Source organism: Microtus pennsylvanicus, chromosome 4, assembly GCF_037038515.1.
Source record: "Microtus pennsylvanicus isolate mMicPen1 chromosome 4, mMicPen1.hap1, whole genome shotgun sequence".
Taxonomy (NCBI): domain Eukaryota; kingdom Metazoa; phylum Chordata; class Mammalia; order Rodentia; family Cricetidae; genus Microtus; species Microtus pennsylvanicus.
In genome coordinates this window covers 48,237,329-48,254,068 of record NC_134582.1, presented here as the reverse complement: position 1 = coordinate 48,254,068, position 16,740 = coordinate 48,237,329, and the positions used below count along the sequence as shown (strand labels likewise).

General features: G+C 40.9%; 2 protein-coding genes across 14 annotated transcripts in view; both read left to right on the top strand.

Moving 5' to 3' along the window:
• Kif20a (kinesin family member 20A) overlaps nucleotides 1–16,740 on the top strand; it is a 464,558-nt gene that overhangs the window by 111,129 nt on the left and 336,689 nt on the right. The window lies entirely within an intron of this gene.
• Nucleotides 1–16,740, top strand: part of Apc (APC regulator of Wnt signaling pathway) — an 86,419-nt gene that overhangs the window by 41,468 nt on the left and 28,211 nt on the right. For all 13 annotated transcript variants that reach the window (XM_075969009.1, XM_075969007.1, XM_075969002.1 and 10 more), the window contains 5 exons: nucleotides 3,096–3,180; nucleotides 3,898–4,096; nucleotides 5,938–6,046; nucleotides 10,223–10,336; nucleotides 13,464–13,547. In XM_075969009.1, coding sequence (XP_075825124.1) covers nucleotides 3,096–3,180; nucleotides 3,898–4,096; nucleotides 5,938–6,046; nucleotides 10,223–10,336; nucleotides 13,464–13,547 — 591 coding nt within the window. The remainder of the gene's footprint in view (nucleotides 1–3,095; nucleotides 3,181–3,897; nucleotides 4,097–5,937; nucleotides 6,047–10,222; nucleotides 10,337–13,463; nucleotides 13,548–16,740) is intronic.

Sequence of the window (16,740 nt, the reverse complement as noted above, 5' to 3'; positions counted from 1 at the left end):
TCATTTACCACACTGCACATATATTTGACAAAAGAATTTGTTTCAAAATATATAAGGGACTTGCATTATAAACAATAAGATCTAGTTTGGGGAGCTGGGAAGACGGTCAGTTGGTAAGGTAAAGCACTGGTGGCACAAGCAGGGTCCCCCCCCCCAGAAGGAAATGCTGTGCTCCTGACATCTGTAGTCCAAGCACTCCTAAAGTAAGAGGAGAGCAGATGGGAGAATCCATTTCCCAAAAGCTCGAGGCCTCGTTAGCCTGGAGTATCTGGCTCGGCAGCAGCAGAAAGGAGAGTTGCCCTTGCCTCAATAAGATGGAAGAGAACTGACCCCCCCAAAGTTTCCTGATCCCCTCAAGTGTGACACACACACACACACACAAGTAGACAGACAAATGGGTTTAAATAGCCAGTGTTTTGCAACATGAATTAAGACAGTCCAAGGAGGAAGATAAGTGGCCAGGTACACTAATGGAAAGAAATTGGGTATCACCTGTCATTGGGGAAATACAAAGATCATCTTACACCTACTCAAATGACTAAGATTTAAAATGTGACCGCTTCACATAAATTGAAATATTGAAGTGTTCTCACACTGCTGATGGGCCTATTTTAAACACACATACATAACAACAACAACAGTTTCTTCTTAAGGTAAACACTGTGATTCAACATTTGAGCTTGAAATCACCCCAAGAGAACTAAGTGCTTATATACAAGATGTCTGTTCAGAGTGATCGTACTAGCAGTCTTCATAGCAGCCTTCAGACTGGGGCATCCAAATGTCCCATCAGTGTGTGTTCATATAGTAGATTCTATACTTCACCAAAGGAATATGGATGAATACATGCAGTAGTATGAAAGCATCTTACAGGTGATTGTTTAAAGCAGAAAACAGAAACTCAGAGGGCTGTTTACTGTCTAGTTGCAGCATAGTGGCTGTTTCTGGGGACTGAGGATACACTGGTGAGAACTTGAGGCCACCAAAGCTGGAAAGGTTAAGCCATTAAGGACTAAAGATCTGTACCTGTATAAATTGAGCCTCACAATAGAAATACAACTGGGGTTATTTTTGTTAGGGAGTAGGCATAGATTATTCATTGCAAGTAGTTACATTACATATTGTAAGTAGTATAAATCACGCGAAATGTTGTCATCTTAAGGTAGAGTAACTGGACCGGAGTGAGGTGGATGTCCAGCTTTGCCTAGTGAAGTTCATAAGTCAGAGCACTTAACAAAGATAACATGAAAGACGAATGACACAAGCTGATACTTTTTAGAATTGCTACTCATAAAATCCTTAAAAAATTTTATCCATAAATTTTGTTCTAATTACATTGCTGCTTTTATCAATATATTCCTAACAGATGTATCGGCCCTGAGAATTAAACTTCTGGTGACACACAATCTCCACAAAAAGCGTTCTACTGCTAAGCTGTGCCCAGCGCAGTTATTGCATGCATGTATGTGTGTGTGTGTTGTACTTACGGAAACCAGAGGACAATTTGTGGAAGTCAATTTTTTTCTGCCATGTGGGTTCAATGATTCAAATTCAGATTGTAAGTCTCAGAGGCTTAAAAAAGTAGTTTTATTACAAGTTGTGAATTTAACCAGTTTTAAGATTAGGAAATGCAAGCAATCCCAGAATCATTCAGTTTGTATAGGGATTTGGGGAGGGACTAATGCTTAGCCCTAGGGCCTGTGTGTCCTAGATAGGCACTCTACCACCGAGCTTTCCATCCAGCTCATCCACTAATTTATATTTGTAATTTCATCACTGACGTAAAGAGAAGCCTTTTCTTGTTCAATGGTATCTTTTTTTTTCCATACTTGGTTTTTCTGTATGACATGCTGTGGTCGGCTTGTCATAGGATGATAAGGTTAAAAGACTGCCACAGGTAGTCGCCATGGATGGAAGGAGATTAGAGCCCTGGGGGAAAGTCACAGGGAAAGAGGTGAAGTGACCTGCAGTTGACAGCTGACCATTGGGCATGCTCTGCAGTCATGTAAGGGAGGTGTCCCCATACGAATATGGTCTCATTCTCACAGTGCTGATACTCTCTTGAGATGATTTCCACATGAACATCATTCACCTTCCCAACACCTCCCTACCCAAGACTTTCAGTTAACAGCGAGGTCTGTTGGAAGGCCACACACTCAGCCCAGCCCACAGCTCATTTGTCGTTAGAGCGTACAGGGCCAGGATCAAGGCGGAGCCGTGGAGCTGCCCCTCCTGCTTTGCTCACTTTGTGGCAGATCGCTTCCCCACACAGGGACACTGCCTTTAGTTTTAGGGTGGCGGACATTCAGTACATTTTCAAAATCAAATTGGCCAAAGGACATGCTGGAGGCTAGAGTGACGTGCTACAATATACGGGAACTATAAGTAAGTTACTAAGGAGTACAAGTAAAAGACAAGGTTTACAGATAATTGGACAGCAAACTTATAAAAAGTTTATGAAGTAATGTATGTGAGAAGGAAGACAGTGGTCTCAAGGTCAAGAGGCAGCTAGCACTTGGGTGTCTGCCAAGTGTAAGTCGGTGCTCTAGTGTGCTCGGGTGTGCTGTGGACTTGGGCAGTAAGCTGCTAAACAGCAGGCTCATGTCCTGGTCATGCAGATACAGGCCCAAGAGGTACAAGTTCTAAACAGTCATTTTTTTACAACTTAAGTAAGTCTGTAGGTGTCAGCTGATTCAGAATGATAATAATTCTACTTTTCATAAAAGTTAGCTGATATGTTTTATTAGCCTATACTGTACAAAATAAGTGTTTGTTTCATTAAGTCTTTTCAAGTTTGCAGTAATGCAGTTTGATCATAACACCCCATACCTTCCTTTTAAGTGTGGCATGAAGTGTCTTGCGTGGAGACTCCTCGTAATCCCCACTATCACAAAATGCCACTATTATTGTTATTGAGATATAACAGTGAATAATAGTAATATATTTAATATACACTATAGCTTATGGTATGTTGTCATCCTGAACTGAAGTAGCTTTCTCATCCGTGGTCATATTTAAATGCCAAGAAATACAGATTCGTGTCTTCAAGGAGTGACTTAGAATTTCATGTTAATGTACTGTGCTCTTTTCAATAGGAAGTACTTAAACAGCTACAGGGAAGTATTGAAGATGAAACTATGACTTCTTCTGGACAGATTGACTTACTGGAGCGTCTTAAAGGTACATTTTTTTAAGTATTTTAAAAATACTGTTTTAGACTCAGCATGACAACTGATTGAAGTTCAGCTGCTCTCAGTTGGAACACTGGGCTCAGCTTGCTCCTCCTACTTCCATGTTTGGTCATAGCTCTTGAATGCAAATAGATAGAAGGTCTGTTTGCCCGTTGTTTTAAATGTATGATTTTAAGCTTTCATCTTGGAAATTCTGAGCTACTTTTTAAATTCATTGCATTTGACTAGTCACTAGATATGCTTCAATATGCCATGTTTCACAAGACACCCTTGGCAGGTGGATTCAAGGGCTGTTGTCTTTTGTGTTCCATCTGGGATGGAGGTGATAGCTTTTCCTATGCCGTTTCTAATAGGATCTGTTTTAAAATGTCTTTCTCACTTTGTTGCCTAGAAATTCTAGTGTCAGACAGGGACCCTGCTTAATAATAATTGAAACTAGAATAATTGCTTTTTGAGTCCCTAAATATTATCACAGGGAATCTAAGGATGGACATTTTGTGTAATTCCCGTTAACATACTTGTTTTCTTCATGATTCAAGCTGACTTTGCAAGGGAAATTATGACTATTCTAAATAATTATTTATTCAGCCTTGTACATTTGTAATTAAAATATAAACCTGAGACTTCTTTTAAAATAATGTAGTAGCTTTAGGAATATTTTACATGACATAAAGCAGTTACTACATAAGAATTTGTCTCTGCTTAGAATTTAACTTAGATAGCAATTTTCCTGGAGTGAAACTACGCTCAAAAATGTCCCTTCGCTCCTATGGGAGTCGGGAAGGGTCGGTATCCAGCCGTTCTGGAGAGTGCAGTCCTGTTCCCATGGGGTCCTTCCCAAGAAGAGCGTTTGTAAATGGAAGCAGAGAAAGCACTGGATATTTGGAAGAGCTTGAAAAAGAAAGGTAACATTTGTTCCTATGTAGTAGGTACGACATGTGCATGGAAGTGCCTTTGTGTTTCTAATCTAAGATACAGAGGACAGGCTGACCGCGGGTTCCTTTTGTCTCTGCTTCTCTGTGGCAAATGCTCTTGGCTCATGTTTGGCATCATTTATCTCTTGCCAGTTCCTACCCATTTATTTTCTTACGATTAAGGTTGCTTGTCTTTGAGATTATTTCTGAGGAAAGGTGATCTCAGTAAGATATGCAACCTTCTACATGCATTTGTACTCATTATGAATGTTTCTCAAGGAAACACCAAACAGAATTTTAAAAATATCATCAGAGTGGGAAGCATCTTCTCATGTGGCCAAATTCCAGATTCCATAATAGAAAACATTCACAGATCTGACTACATGAAAATCCAAATTTTCCAAATAACAAAACTATTATAAGTGATAAATTGAAAAAATGCATATGCAACCTAGTGACTAAGTATTGCTGTTCTCAATATAGAAGTCCTCTAAATAAGAAGCAAAGTTTCAGAAAAGGGAGGTTTGCAAACTCAGAAAAATAGTCTCATGTACAGTAAGATAAATCAATTAAAATCATGGTGATATTCTGGAGGTTTATAAATTCAGATATGGAAGATATTAAAAGTTGTGTTGTAGCTGGGCGTAGTAGCACACGCCTTTAATTCCAGGACTTGGAAGACAGAGGCAGGAAGAGCTCTTTGAGTTCTAGGGCAATCTGGGCAGTTGTACAGAAAAACCCCGTCTTGAAAAACCAAACCAAACAAAACACACACACACACAAAGTTGTGTCATATACTTAAATTCATGAAAATTGTATAAGTTGGTATAACACCTTACTGGAATGGTAAGTTAAAATGCATGTGCCCTCAGAATTTATTATGGAATGAAGTACTTTATTATTATTACATAAAGACAGCCATGTAATATTTATGTTAATAGAAAAATATTTAAAAGATGCTAAGTGCTCCCCAGCAAAGAACTGGCTGGCCATAGTATGTCTCCTTTATGGGTTCATCCAATATTGTTGAGATACATGGGCTATTAGCCAGGTAGGTCTTTTGTTCTCAAGTGGTATGACCCCCCCCTTCAGTAAATTTTTTAAGTGAAAAAATGTATAGGGCAACATATGCTAATAATAGAATGTTTATATTTTTAAACATACATGTAATTATGCACATTATTCTGTGCATCTTTATAGAAAACTTCTGGAAACAGCACAAGAAAATTATAACATACATTGCTTTGGGAAAAGAACCATACAAAACAATAAGGAGCTTGAACTTTTGTAATCCTCTTGAGTTTTATCTTAGTTACAGTATTTTGTTTATATTTATAATGGTTAGGTATATGGTGGGTCTGGTTCTTCAGGAATTACATAAATTCATCGAGATTCCAAGCTAAGTTCCTCTATGCAGAGCAGCTTTCTCTAACTGCAGATGTGATAGGTCTGTTCACAGTGTTGTTGCAGCTCAGCAGCTGACATCACGCTTTCCCAGCGTCATTGCTGCTGGCCTAACTCCTTTAGTGTTAATGTTTGTTCTTCCTAACAAACTTTGAACTTGGTGCTGTCCACACCCTTCACTTACCTCTTAGACTGTATGAAAGCAAGCCCTCGGCTAAAGCTTGTTACTGGTCAGGTTGAGAACCGCCTTACTCAGGGAAGGAACACTCTTGGCACCCAGATGTCAGTGAGTATGAATCTGTAAGTCCTGCTACACAATCCAAGTCAGATTTTTCACCAGTTCACTATCGTTTTACAGTGACAGCTGGAGAGTTATTCTTAGGCAATATGCAGTAGCTTGTGTAAATTTACCTTTCTTTTAAACACAGATCATTACTCCTTGCTGATCTTGACAAAGAAGAAAAGGAAAAAGACTGGTATTATGCTCAACTTCAGAACCTCACGAAAAGAATAGATAGTCTGCCTTTAACTGAAAACGTAAGTACCTGGGCAGCACAGCTTAGATTGACTAACTTGATCTTTTAAAATTCTCAGATTATGTATGAAGAATTTGAGATAACTGCATATCTAATGATTTATAAATTATAATGTGTCTTAATTAGCTATTAACCTAAGTATATAATGGTTAGTAAGCATTTCTTGTTTTTTGTTCTATTTGTTTGTTTTTGTGGGGTTTGGTTCTAGTTTTAACACAGGGTGTCCTGTAGCCTGGGCTGACTTCAGACTCGCTGTAAAGCTGAAGAAGACCTGATCCTCCCAAGTGCTGGGAATGGAGTGCAGGCCTGCCTCACCATGCCAGCTCGTTGACAGCTTCCGTTTACTGTGTACCAACAGATGCTTATTTTAATCCCCATGAGTTTGGATCCAGATTCTACTAGATAACTGCATGTTTAATTATTAGAAACATTAAACCATCTGCTTGGGTTTTTCTGTACAATGCAGGAATCCTGCCAGATAGTTTTTACAACTAAACTATCCTGGAAGGCAGTTTGAACCTTACTCTCTCTAGGTGCAAGTGCCAGTAGCTAGAGTCATGGATCTTACTGTTCTGTGAATTCTTGACTCCCTTTATCCTGTGTTTAAAATTTTGAAAACGGAGGCCAGTGAGATGCTTAGCAGGTAAAGGGGCTTTTATGCCTACTTGGCATCCTGAGTTCAGTCCCGGGAATTCACCTGGTGGTAGGAGAAAACTAACTTCCATAAACGGTCTCCTGACTTCCACATTCCTGCTGTGCCATGCACATGCATTTGTGCACACACGTGCACACACACACACAAACAAATAGTTAAAAATAATCCTGCAGACTTGTCCCTCGCTGTGTTAACTCTTACTCGTGGGATAACCTATATTAAGGATGTTTCTAAGAGTCGGGGTGCACCTTTATTGCCCAACATGCATATAACTCTGGGTCAACCCCAGGAACATCATAAACTGGATACAGTAATACATGCCTGTAATGGCTGGCCAGCACAGCTCCAGAGATGGGCCTGACTGGGGCAATGGGGGAAATGAAGAAAAGACAAGCACACATGAACACACAGAAACAGTGGACTGGGTTCTCTGATGGAGAATGTTAGACAAGGAGGTGAGGCTATTGCAGATGTAGTAGGAGCAGTTTCTATGGGGGAGCAGTCTTCAAGCCATAAACACCCAAAGGGAGAGCGTTATGGTGGGCATTCAGACCAGGAGGGAAGGCTTTGCCATTTCCTGTGGGTCTGGGCTATGGGGATTTTGACATAGCCTTGCCCATGTTAACAATACAGATTTGCCCAGAATTTCACATCCTTGGACCTCTCTCTGTTCCCCACATGTACTCTTAACACTCGGGGATTTGAGGCAGCGGTGTCAGAGATGCACAGAGCTTGAGAGAGCTCAACAGTTAGGAGCACGCCCTGCTCCTCTGCAGGACCTGGACTTGCTTCCCAGCACCCACGTAGAAATTTATAACCATCTATAACTTCCGTCCTCAGAGACCTAACACCCTCTTCTGGCCTTGTAGGCACTAAGCACACACATGGTATACATGTATACATGCATGCAAAATACTCGTACACGTAAATTAAAAAATAATAACTCTTAAAAAAATAAACTGAAGGTTACCCTCAGCTATATAGTAATTTGAGGCCAGTCTGGGATATATGAAGTCCTGTTCAAAAATAAAAGAGAAAAGAAAGCTTCTGAAATACATTAAGAATCTCAAGACTGTATCTTTCATCAATATTTTACGTGATATTTAAAAAGGGGAAATGAGCCAGGTGTGTGGCTTGTGCTCATAACCACAGTATTCCAGGATGCTGACCCTGAGGGTGTTTGTGAAGCCAAAGTCTGGGCTGCGGTAAGATTCTGCCTCAGTGTAGCCTGTGCTCTCAGCTTCGGCTCTTTCTTCCTCGTAAAAGTATTGAGAGAACACAGTAGACAGAAAGCGAAAATAGAAGAAAAGCCTTTCAGAATATAGCTAACTGGGTTTCCTGAGTTTACTAGTTAGAACTCCAGGCTTGAAGGGAGAAGGACCCCTCTTCCTGCAGTGCCCTTCAGATTCTCCCTGACCACTAAGACATCATACACAGGGAAAGACGGCTGCTGGGGAGTTTATAATGAATGAAAATTAAGAGATCCAGAAGGGTTGATGAGATTTTCAATTTTTTTTTTAATCATTGACTATGATTGGAGAATATACAAAATCCAGAGCCCTGTTGTCTCCATGAAATCAGGGTCAAGAAAGGGCTTTGGTATATTTTACAGCTCAAAAGCTGTGGGTTACTGTCGGAAGTAAAGATGGACTGTCAAATTCCTTAAGTAATCATGTTTAATAGAATATACCAGAATATGTAATCATTATGGGCCATTAATAGCATTAGTAAATTTGAACTTGCTTATATTTTATAACCATTTACTATAGTTTGCTTTCTTTTTGGGAAAACAAGTTAACAAACTTTATTTCCACTTGTTCCATGTGGAAATATTGACCTGTTTATCAAAATACCGCACTACTTACTATTAGAAATATTTTCTAACGCGAGCTCTCTGTCGATGCAAAAATCCCAATCATGCCAAATCAAAACAAGCCGAATGAAAAGCTATCCAGGTTTGATAGGACTCCTGCGCTCTCAGGTGGCCTCGAGGGAACTGACCTCCTCTGGGGAGGGATCAAGGTTTGGTGGGCTACCTTGACCCTCCTCGGGTAGGTGGCAAGGGGCACAGGGGCAGGGCCTCCAAAGATGGAGGCCAGAGACTGGGATTACACTTACCAACTCGAAACCATATTGTCATGACATGCTCTGTCCCTTTTAGCATGTTGGGAAGTGGAGGACAAATAGAGAAATAATGATATAGACTCAGAGAGAGTAAGAAATGGCATTCAGTGGGGTGTGGTGATACTTCCCTTGAGTCTCAAAAGCCCAGCACTTGGAAGACAGAGGAGGCAGGTTTCTGTAATTTCAAGTCCCGCCTGGTCTATGTAGTGGCTTCAGGCCAACCAAAGCTGCATAGGGAGACCCTGTCTCTAAATAAATAACTAACATGCAGAGCATTTGGTGTGCCTGCAAGAATGCATTCTGAACATGAGTGTTTTGTTTGAGGGCAATTTGAAAAGACATCAGTCTGGAGTCATTGGGCACTCAGAGCAGGAGCAGTTCCCTCCAGACAGCATGAGGAGTGTGAGCAGTCTCACAGCCTTGCTTCGTTCTCCCATGGCTCCTGCTGTCTCTGCTGACTGCTCTGCTCTCACTTCATAGTCTGCCCTTTTTATGCCTTTGTACACCTGGCAGCTATCCCAGTGTGAGGACCAGTGAAGGGCTAACACCACTTTGTGAAGTACTGCCACAGTCGGTGTTGTTTTTGTCGGGCTAGTAATATTTATTTTAGATATAGGTTTTTTTGTTTCTTACTCCATTTTCTTCATTCTAAAAACAGAGTTTTTATCTCTATTTAGCCTGTACACTTAAGTCAGTTAATGCTTACCTTAAAACCAAAACATTAAGAGTAATGAATGCCTGTTTTTGAGTCTTCCCCCAATGTTGTCTATGTTAATATACTAGTTTTTGTTTTGTTTTGTCTGAGACAGAGTTTCATGTAGCCCAGTTCTCTTGTGCAGCCAAGGATGATCTTGAACCTCTGATCCTCTTTGCCTCCACTTGCTGAGGGCTGGGATTCCAGGTCTGTGCCATCACACCGGGGTTTATATGGCATGTTAGGTAGGTATTCTGCTAACTGAGCTACATCTGCTGTCCAGAATAGTAGTTTTAAGAGTTGAAAGCAGTTCCTCGGGGCTGTGGGATGTAGTTCAGCGGTACTGTGCCTGCCTAGTATGCATAAGGGTCTGGTTGACCCCTGGCATCACAAAAATCAACTAATCAGGTGCCTCTTCCGCAGGGAAAAGTCATAAGGGTCCACTTTAATTGGACCAATTGCCTGTTTTCAACGCAACAGTCTTAAGTTGATCATGTTTTACTTTGAGGCGGCTCTGAATCTTCATTAGGAATGCCAGCTACTCCTGGTGCCCGTACTCAGGTTTAGGATTCCTTGAAGAAAAAATAGATTTCTCAAGTATGGTGACTCACATAGTCATTTACTCAATTTTTCAGTTGACATTTGTGTGTTCTTTGGTTTTACTAATAGACAGTGAGAAATTAATATGTTATTTGTGGTTTTAGTTTTCCCTACAAACAGATATGACAAGAAGGCAACTGGAATATGAAGCAAGGCAGATCAGGGCTGCAATGGAGGAGCAGCTTGGCACCTGCCAGGACATGGAGAAGCGAGCACAGGTGAATGGCATCTTCCCACACTGCACACGTCACAACTCTGATGATGTTCTTAAACTCCATACTGCAGCTAGGGTGTAGTTCAGTGACGGAGCACTGGCCTCTCCTACAAGGCCTTCAGTCCACCCTCCAGCACCATCAAGGAAAGGACTTCAAAGCCTGTCTCGTGTCGGCACTGTTTACAGGGTGACAATTTCTTGTGACTGTTGGCCATGGTAACCAGTATTGACATCACTCTGCCTCTGCTTATTTCTGCATAGAATCACAGGGGAGGTGCTGATTTCCTGGCAACCAATAACTAGTTTCAGCTGCTTTGAGATTGTTATTTCTTGTAATCTAAGTTTGTGTGGTAACATTCAGAAGTTTTCCAAAAAATAAAAATAGAAGCAGCAGCAGTCCATGTTTGAGAAACAAAGGAGGCATGAAGAAACCCTGAGGGAAGACGACCTGCTGCGGGTGCGGATGAGAGTAAGCCACACTGAGGTCAGAAGAACATTGCCTGATTTTCCTGTTGAGCACTTGTGTGTGAACACAAATGTGTGCCGGCCTAGTGGTCTAGGCCTGTAAAACCATCCACATTGCCGTCTTCCCAGCCCGGCCCGCCCCGTCTGCTCCAAAGTGAGCATGGGGAATTTTTTATTTTTGCTTTTTTAAAAAACTTTTAAGACATATTGGAAGAACAGTCAAAGATTATATTTAAATAGCAACTAGTAGGACAAATTAATATATGTATAGTGGTATAGATACATGCTTGTATTCTGTAAAGTTGATCTTGTCTTTAAGTTTTTTCATATAGTATATTTTGGTCACATCCTTTCCCCTTCTTCAACTCCTCCAAGATCCACTTCATATTCTCTCTCTTAAAACAAAAATAAAACCAAAAAGGGGAGGAAGAAAGAAACCAAAATACATGGAGCCCATTTCACATTGTCTAAATAGTTATTCCTGAGCAAGTGGTCAGCCCTGGGATGTGACTGATGGACCCAGTGTCTCTCTCTATTAAGAAAATTGGGCAGCCCTCTCCCAATAGCTGGTATTACAAATAAATTCTTGGTTAGGAGTGGGATTTATGTTAGAATACGATTGTGTCCGATGTAATAGTTAACACCCATAACATGACACATTTTATAGTTGGGGAGATAACTAAAGTTACGTGCACATACATATGCATACATGTATTGTGTTTCTATTAGTTATCAGATTACAATTAGTATATATAGTTCTTGCCTTCCTGCCCACATTGCATTCAGATAGATTAGTTATTTAAATATCAAAAGTAAAGCTTTTATTTTTTGGTTGAAAATATGCACAAACATGTCTCTGATACTGCATAGAAAAGAATTTCTTAAACAAGATGAGATTATAAAATATAAGACTGATGAAATTTTACTGATTCAAATTAAGAATTTGTCTTCATCAGGAATAATCAGGATAATGACAAGCACGTCTGGGTTATAAATCCACAGAGCTTGGACTAATCTGATTATAGCCCAGCGTTCAGGAGGCTGAGCAGGAAAGTCGAGTTGGAGGCCAACCTGAGCTCCATACTGAATGAACCCTGTCTCAAAAAGGGGCTCAGATGTGAACACCTCTACCTTAAAAGAAATTTGTTGGTTACTAGTTGTGAAAAATGCTAGCACTTAGTCTTAATGGAAAAGGGCTAAAATTAATAGAAGAAAATGTAGAACGTTTGATGCCTTAAGATTGAAAACTTGGGCTGGAGAGATGGCTCAGAGGTTAAGAGCACTGCCTGCTCGTCTAAAGGCCCTGAGTTCAATTCCCAGCAACCACATGGTGGCTCACAACCATCTGTAATGAGATCTGGTGCCCTCTTCTGGCCTGCAGGCATGCATGTAAGCAAAATACTGTATACACAATAAATAAATAAATCTTAAAAAAATGAAAACTCTGCAGGTGGTGGTGGCTCACACCTTTAATCCCAGCATGGGGGAGGCAGAGGAAGGCAGATCTCTGTGAGTTCGAGGCCAGCCTGGTCTACAGAGTGAGTTCCAGGACAGCCAGAGCTACACAGAGAAATCCTGTCGGGGGGGGGGGGGGAATGAAAACATAAAAGTAATAAAGATTATTTTCATAAAATTTTAAAGCACCTGTCCTATAAGAATAGAAAGGGAAAATATTTTCAATAGTATAAAGAAATCTAATTAATATCCCTAAAATTTGAGAATCCTGAGGATTAATTCTTGAAGACAGCCCTTGTTTTTAAATGGACAGAGGATTGGCCAACAGTATGTTTAAAGGGTGGAAAAGTCCAGTATGACATGTAGAAATAACTGGTAAATAATTCAGGGAAATTCAAGCAAAACCCATTCTTGCCCTGCCTTTGTGAAATCTTTTGTTATCAATTTGTTATTTACTTACAGTTTTTGATCTGTGACATCTGGTCTCATAGCATGTTAGCAAAGACTGGAAAGGTGCCTGTTGGGTTGTACTAGAGCCTGCTTCTAGTCTGGTGTGGCGCATGCCTTTAATCCCAGCAGCCACAGATAATGTATACGTGAGCATACTGTGTTTCAGTGGTTTCTTCAGTGTGAATGCAAGACTGTACCATTGTTGTGGTCCTTGTAAATAAAATAAAAGCAATGTCCCCTTGGAAAGCAAAGGCCAAAGGAACACAGTTCGAGGCCACCCTCACCACACACCTTCTAGCCTTAGTGGACTAACTAAGGAGACCCTGTCCCAAACAAAAGGAATGTTTAGTTGCAGTAGGTACTTTAGGAAACCTCTAAAAATATTGACTTATAACAGGAGTAAATTTGAAGTATGTTAGTTCTGCTGTTTAATTAAACCCTGATATAAAACAATGGTTTTTAAAAAATATTTATTTATTTATTATGTATACAGTATTCTGTCTGTGTGTGTGCCAGACCCCATTACAGATGGTTGTGAGCCACCATGTGGTTGCTGGGAATTGAACTCAGGACCTTTGGAAGAGCAGGCAATGCTCTTAACCTCTGAGCCATCTCTCCAGCCCCCAATGTTTTTTTCTTTACAGCTATGTTGTGTTTTATATAAAACTATTACCAGTACACATGTAAGGCAGCTCCACAGGTGTGCACACAGACACATAAAAATAATTGAGTATCTGATTTGTTCTCTTCTTTTATTTTAGCGAAGAATAGCCAGAATTCAGCAAATAGAAAAGGACATACTTCGTGTACGACAGCTTTTACAGTCCCAAGCAGCTGAAGCAGAGGTTAGTAAACTGCCCTTTTGTTCAAGTGTTGATGTCTATAGCTCTTCCCAGAAAAGAAACCCATGTAATTAACGTAACACGATTGAGAAATGGAGCTTCTAGAGAGAGACTTTTCTTTTTAAGGTTCATTTATTTTTTTATGTGCGTTGGTGTTTTGCCTATATGTCTATCTATGCTGAGGATGCCAGATACCCTTGAACTAGAGTTACAGACAGTTGTAAGCTGCCATGTGGGTGCTGGGAAATGAACCCAGGGTTCTCTGGAAAAGCAGCCAGTGCTCTTAACTGCTGAGCCATCTCTCCAACTTGGAAACATTATACCTTTCAGCAGTTAAAATTTAGTCACTTTAGCGTCGGCTGTCGGTTTCTAGAATGAAATCACAATTTTGGGCTATCATTACCCTGTAAGTGGGCTTTTTTTTATATGTAATTCCTAGTTTTAAAAAAAAATGATCAAACATTATTGCTTGTAGTTATCCCACAATCCTTATAGAAATGGTAGTAAAAACATTCAATGAAACAGTCACAAACACCAGGGGAAGTGACAGGCGTGAAGTGGAGGCTTTGGCAGAGTTGCCCAGACCTAACTGGTAGAGCTTACAGGAGAGTACGACAGCCATGACAGCGTGTGTCATGGAGTCCTTAAGGGTTCCGAGACCGGCTATTCAGGTCAGCTGTAATGTAAGTATTAAAGGGGCTGAAATGAGATTAGTTGAAGAGCTGTTTACAAGCAGGTAAGGGGGATGGAGAGATGCTCAGCAGTTAGAGCCCTGGCTGCTTTTCCAGAAGAACCAGATCAGATTCCCATTACCTGCCTGGTAGCTCACAACCATCTGTAACTCCAGTTCTAGGGGATCTGTGCTCTCTCCTGACCTCCATTGGTAGCAGGCTTGTCCATAGTACACATACATTCTTTTTGTTGGTGGTGTATCCCTGGTCATCCTGGAACTCACTCTTGTAGACCAGGCTGGCCTCTAACTTAGAGGCCAGCTGCAGTGACCACAGAAGGGGCTGTGTTTCTTAGAGCAACTTGTGTTGCTTCCAGAAGCGTGCTGAAAGACGGGGTTGGAGGAGAGCAGGAGTTTCATCATTAAGTATATTTTCAGCTAACGATAAATAATTGTAAATTTTTATATAGTATTTCCAGTTTCAGTTATATAGGTTTACTGTAATCTATTCAAAGAGCCTTATCCTTGGGGCGGGGCAACTTATTTTCTGTCAGGATAGAATAGGGGAACAGCAAGCAGCTATGTTGAAATATGTAGCAGTTTTGGGAGCTCGCTTGCTTTTTTAAATTTTACTTTAGTTGTATGGGTGTTTTTCCTTCATGTATGTGTGTGGAGGTGGCTCACGCCTTTAATCCCAGCATTTGGGTGGCAGAGGAATTAAGTTTCAAGGCCAGCCTGGTCAGTGAGCCCCTCTCTCGCAAACAAAAACTCCAAACAGGACAAAGTAGATGAGCTGCTGCCTGGTGCTGTGTGTGGTAATATGGATGGAATGTAACTAGGCAGGGGAGAACTTACTGTAATGATAAAAATATTCTACAACTGGATTTTGGTGATGCTTGGTAAATTTACTGGAAATCATTCTAATTGAACACTTAATGTGTATATTTTGTGGTACTCAAGTGCTTAAGCAAAACTGCTTTTGTTTGTTTGCCAGGCCAGTGATATTATCCAACATTCAGGAGGCAGAGGGATCAGAAGTTCAAGGCCAAGCCTCAGCTACATAGCAAGTTCAAGATTAGCCTAAACTACATGAGCCCCTGCCTCAAAAAACACATACTTTCTTCTCAGGCCCATCACCTAGGGCAGGAAACTGTTTCCGTTTTACAGAGCCATAGGAATACAGCTTTTGCTGGTTACTAGAAGTCAGCAAGCAATAGCCTCTCTTGTGTGCAGACTGTAATTGAGGACAGTCATCCAAGAGTGCAGGTGTGCTTCCGTGGGGAAGTAAAGGGACGGGCACAAAGAGAAACTTCTTCATCTGAACATCCGTCACAGGCAGTCCTTAAGGTTTTTTTGTTTTGTTTTGTTTTTCTCTGTATCTTTCTTTCTTAGGCCACTGCACCCAATGAAGAGCAGTGTGTGACTCTGTCGACTGGGCGAGGGAATTGCTCTGTGGCTCTTGTAAATTTCCTTTGCTGAGCGTCAATCACAGGCAGCCCTTAAGGCTTTTTTTCTGTGTCTTCTCTTTCTTAGACAATCTCACTTAATGGTTTAAGACTTTAGGTACCATCTTTATACTGTTCAATTTATTTTTCTTGTCCTTAGCTCCAGATTCTTAATTCTTAATTCATGCTCCTACCATGTATTACCACTTAGGATTTGCCAAAGACTTTAAATCCAACATATCAAAAACCCAATTAACAGTTGAGTTTGGTGGCAAACACCGTTAATCCCAACACTCAGGAGGCAGAGACTGGCAAATCTGACTTTGAAGCTAGTCTGGTCTACCTAGTGAGTTCCAGGCCAGCCAGGACTGCAGTGAGACCCTGTGTCACCAAACAGAACAACAGAAGCCCATCTACACCCTGACCAGCCGGCCACCTTCTCATCTATTTCTAGGGGCTGTGTGAGCTGAGGAGCATTAGAGTAGTACTCCATATCCTGGAGCCATTGTTGGCTATTTCTACATCGCTGTGGCAGAATAGCAGAAACAAGGCAAATGAAGAGAAAGAGTTTGGGATATACAGTCTGTCTTGCTGGGTAGGGCTTAGAAGCAAGGGCATGAAGTAACTGGTCTGACTACTTCAGCAGTCCGGAAAAGGAGACGGGAATGCCGGTGCCTTGTGCTTTCTCCTTTTTCCCCTTTTTAGTCAGTCAGAAACCCCAGCTCCTAAGTGGTTACCGTCTCTTTCAGGGAAGGTCTTCCTGTCTCCTAATTGATTCCACCCTAACCCTCAGATGGCATGGCTGCCTCATAACACAAAGTGCACTTAGTCCTTCTCTAAACGCTCCATAGTCTTATCAGTTCTAACACGGTTCAAAACCCACTCTCTTTGAGACTTAGGGTACTTCCTTAACTTCATAAACAAAGTAACAATTGTAACATTCTTAACAGGTGACATACCATGTCACAGTAATACAATTGGACTGGACAAAGCTTATTGCAATGATAAAAATATTCTAAAACTGAATTATGGTGCTACTTGGTAAATTTATTGAAAATCACTTAATTGAACACTTAATGGA